The sequence below is a fragment of the Etheostoma spectabile genome, chromosome 8 (genome assembly GCF_008692095.1).
Source record: "Etheostoma spectabile isolate EspeVRDwgs_2016 chromosome 8, UIUC_Espe_1.0, whole genome shotgun sequence".
NCBI lineage: Eukaryota > Metazoa > Chordata > Actinopteri > Perciformes > Percidae > Etheostoma > Etheostoma spectabile.
The window spans coordinates 4,052,058-4,056,200 of record NC_045740.1 but is presented as its reverse complement, the minus strand read 5'-3'; the positions used below and the strand labels follow the sequence as shown (position 1 = coordinate 4,056,200).

General features: G+C 37.7%; 2 protein-coding genes across 6 annotated transcripts in view; one reads left to right on the top strand and one right to left on the bottom strand.

Annotated features, from left to right (window-relative positions):
- Window positions 1–3,212, top strand: part of tnnt2d (troponin T2d, cardiac) — a 5,556-nt gene extending 2,344 nt beyond the window's left edge. For both annotated transcript variants that reach the window (XM_032523198.1, XM_032523197.1), the window contains 8 exons: window positions 44–101; window positions 212–328; window positions 409–486; window positions 601–711; window positions 1,640–1,752; window positions 1,892–1,982; window positions 2,297–2,334; window positions 3,038–3,212. In XM_032523198.1, coding sequence (XP_032379089.1) covers window positions 44–101; window positions 212–328; window positions 409–486; window positions 601–711; window positions 1,640–1,752; window positions 1,892–1,982; window positions 2,297–2,334; window positions 3,038–3,083 — 652 coding nt within the window. In that variant the 3' untranslated portion in view covers window positions 3,084–3,212. The remainder of the gene's footprint in view (window positions 1–43; window positions 102–211; window positions 329–408; window positions 487–600; window positions 712–1,639; window positions 1,753–1,891; window positions 1,983–2,296; window positions 2,335–3,037) is intronic.
- Window positions 3,213–3,441: 229 nt separating this feature from the next.
- dnm1l (dynamin 1-like) overlaps window positions 3,442–4,143 on the bottom strand; it is a 13,613-nt gene continuing 12,911 nt past the window's right edge. For all 4 annotated transcript variants that reach the window (XM_032523193.1, XM_032523195.1, XM_032523194.1 and 1 more), the window contains one exon: window positions 3,442–3,921. In XM_032523193.1, coding sequence (XP_032379084.1) covers window positions 3,865–3,921 — 57 coding nt within the window. In that variant the 3' untranslated portion in view covers window positions 3,442–3,864. The remainder of the gene's footprint in view (window positions 3,922–4,143) is intronic.

Below are 4,143 nucleotides of genomic sequence, written 5' to 3'. Positions count from 1 at the left end.
AATAATAATAATAATAATAATAATGAACTGTTCACTTCAACAGGTTCATGACAAACATTGCTGCCCCAAAAATCCCTGATGGTGAAAAAGTGGATTTTGATGTGAGTCAACCTCATTAAATGCTTCCCTCTTGACATTAACATCCATCTGGGTATGATTTGGCATACAACAGCTCCATTCTGGTTTCCCTGATTTGTGTTTCTGATGGCAGGACATCCACAGGAAACGTCAGGAGAAGGATCTGTCTGAGCTGCAGTCTCTGATTGAGGCTCACTTCATCCAGAGGAAGAAAGAGGAAGAAGAGCTCATCACCCTCGTTAACAGAATTGTGAGTTTGTCAATCAAAAAGGAGTTAAGGTGTTTCTTTTGTTCCAAATCACAATGACAAGTGCATGTTTTATTTTATAGGAGAAACGGCGTGCCGAGAGAGCAGAGCAGCAGAGGGTCCGGGCAGAGAGAGAGAAGGAGAGGCAGGCCAGACTTGCGGTATGATCCCAGTGTTCAATCAACTCATATCCTTGACATCCTCATATAGCACATCATACCAGACAACATGAAGTGACACCATTTTCTCCTCCTTTCCTCTTGTGCTGCATACAGGAGGAAAAAGAGCGGAGGGAGCAAGAGGAGCAACGTAAGAAGTATGATGACGATGCCAAGAAGAAGAAGGCCCTGTCAAACATGACCGCGCAGTACAGTGCTGGACAAAAGGTCGTTCAACTTCCCATCACCTTTAAGTGTTTAAATGTGAAGCATAATGACACATACAGGAATGAAAAAAGTACTCAGCCCGTATTCAGAAACTGTGCCGAGCCGTCAGGAAACAAATGTGTAGGTAGAAAGTGCCACTATAGTGGCTACAGAACGTGCAGATGCAGAATAAACGGAAACACTGACCAATCAGAGCAGAGTGGGCTATTTCAGGAGGGGGCTTAAAGAGACTAAACGCAGCATTTCAGACAGAAAATACATGTTTATTCAGACAGAAAGTTTTAATAAAAACAATACGTTTTTTGAACTTTAAAGTATGTAAACATGTTCTAGTAATAACCTGAAATTGAAGAAAATATGGGACCTTAAATTAACATAACATGAATAAAAATACAATTAATGGTGCAAGAATGTAAATAGAACAAAATTGGCTTAAGGTATAACGTTATGTAATTACAGTGATTTTGAGGCACATGTACTTTAATTACAGTATTTCCATTTGATGCTGCTTTACACTTCTACGCCACTAAATATTGAGAAGGACATGTACTTTTTACTACATTTAACTCACAGTTTAGTTATTTGTTATTTTGCAACAACAAAATAAGAAACAAACAAAATAAGTTCCATGACCAACTACAACACTGAAATGTGTCTTTCACGTAGTGTAAACGCAGCAGTAAGGATAATACAGTAAAATACAGTAATTAGTCTGACATGGTGTATAATAATACAACCATCACTACTTTTACTTAAGCAAAGTATCATAATTCTTAGCATAGTACATAAAAAACATTTAATAGCTTTAACAAAAGTTGATCAATCCCTTGTAGGAAAAAGATGAATAAAAAACCATCTACTTCTACATCTACTTTTATTGTTACATTCAGATTGACTTATGTGTATTTCTGCTTTATGACCAATACAGATTGATAACAGAAAAGGAGCCAAGAAGCAAACTGAGAGAGAGAAGAAGAAGAAGATCCTGGCTGACCGCAGGAAGGCTTTGAACGTGGATCATCTGAATGAGGAAAAACTCAAGTGTGTCAAAGCTGTGCATTACTGTACAGTACACCATGTCGCAAATGATGAATCCTGTCAACGGATTTTGATTATGCAAATCTATGGTATCATTGGATATGAAATTCTCTTAATATGACCTCTGGTTGTTTGTGTTTAGGGAGAAGGCCAATGAGCTGTGGCAGTGGCTAATGGGGCTGGAGGCTGAGAAGTTTGATCTCGGTGAAAAACTCAAAAAGCAGAAATACGATGTAAGTCATCCAGCACACAACAAAATAGTGGAAATAATTGACTTGGTGATGAGGTCCTCTATGTGAAACAAAAGACTGAGATCTCAACAAACATCTCCGGAGAAACAAAACAACCATCTTGTAACTTCACATGTCATAAATTATGTTGTCAGCATATTTTCTAGTGTAGCAAATATACTCAAGAGCCTGGCAAATGACAGGTGTCCTTGTTGGGTCATCAGAAGGCTTTTCAGTTCTTTCTGACAAGCTCTGCTGGACTTATCTGGTATTATGTGTGCTCTTTAAAAGGCTTAGCAAGGTTTTTGTTCTTGCAGATTAACCAGCTTCTTGCTCGAGTCCAGGACCACCAGAGGTAAGTTCACAAACCCCCATCTCCAAAATAGGCTCCTTCTATCCATTATGCAAATTTCTACTCCCTGCCATTTCACATTTACCCATTATTATAGATATGGAAGGATCAGAGATCACGGGGTATAACCACTTATATACATTCTTTGAATGTTAAAACACAATTCAAACAGTCAAAATATAGATGAGCCACAACCCTCTGTGAGACCAATCGTTCTGCAACCATCTCAAACACTGGCACCTCATTAGGAACGTTCTTGCTCACTTTTTTCAAATGACCATCATGGTTTTAATGTTGCATTGGTAGGTTCTGCATGGTAGCATATGAAAAAAAGCTTCCTACAGAAATTGCATGATTAGTCATGACTGCATACTTGGATACATATCTGAACAGATCTCTTTTAAAAACTACAACGGAAATAAATGGTAATTTTATTTGCAGTCATTAGTGTGACAAATACTCAAGCTTTAGTAATATAATTAGCTGTATTCTTACAATTTTGATTTAAGCAAAACTTAGTTAATGTCTTTACATGTCTGAGACAGAGAATATGCCTGTATTTAACATTAATACTGCACAAACCAAAATACACTGTTCATTCACTGTTTTGTGCATTTATTTTTTGTGTGCTGCAATAAAATGACCTCCACTTGTCCTAAACCCAGTGCTTGGCATTTGGCATTCATGTTTCTCTGCATCCTTTCAGTGCCAAAGGACGTGGCAAGGGCAAGATGGGTGGCCGGCTGAGGTAAAGGAGAAGCCAGACCAGGACGAAGCAGACCACGACGGGTCTATTATATGTGGCCATTTCACCATTGTTCTGTTGTGTTGGGTTACATGTCATTATCATATCAAAACAATAAATAAATCATTACATCCACTCTGAAAACTATGCAGATTGTCTGTTTCTGTATAATTAAGTCAAATATACAGTACCATAACACATTGTTACCCACTTTTTAACACTTCAAGCAGACAGAATCTTGTTGAAACATGTAAACAAAAGGAGCAAATATGGGTGTGATGTAGACTAGTTTCATGTCTACATAAAAACAAAACTGTTAACACAAAACAAAAGAAATTGTGGGGCCTTTTTGCCAAAAAGAAAAATCTAAATTGAGTACATGTATTGAACAATCAGCAGACACATTATTTTGTCAACATCTAATAAAATAATTGACATGATAAAGAGAGAAACTACATGTTGCAGCATTAAGAGCAGACATTCCTCCTCAATGCTCCACATAGTGGTGATGCATAACATCTATTTATTTATGGTTTCAAATACATAAGAAAAATATAATAACTAAGTCAAGAGTATGTGTGATGCTGATGATGAGCAGCTGATATGTACTGCTCTTCATTAAATCCAAGTAAATCCAAGTCCTTTCTTTACATTAAAACTATTTTACTATGTTTTATACACATATCCACAACAGTGCATTTTTTAAGTTGTTCGTCTCTCCGTCTGAGGTGCTGGCAGACACAGCAGAAGCTTCTGGATGGCTCATGGGGGATAAAGAGAGACCGCCCTCACCACAGGTGGGTTTCTCGGATTTCTGCAATCACCTGGCTGGCTTTCTGCAACGCCTGGAAATCGAGATGATAAATAAATAAATAAATAAATAAATAAATAAAGTGTAAAGCCTCACTCTCTAAAATTATTCCTTTAGCCTCTACCTCTCCTCCTCAAAAGCTACAGACTCAGAAATGGCACATAATAAAGAAAGCTCATTGTGGGACTGGCTCTAGTGGCTGTGATTTGGCACCAAGGCTGAATTTTGGGAAAGAGACTTCAGATATGGTATTAAG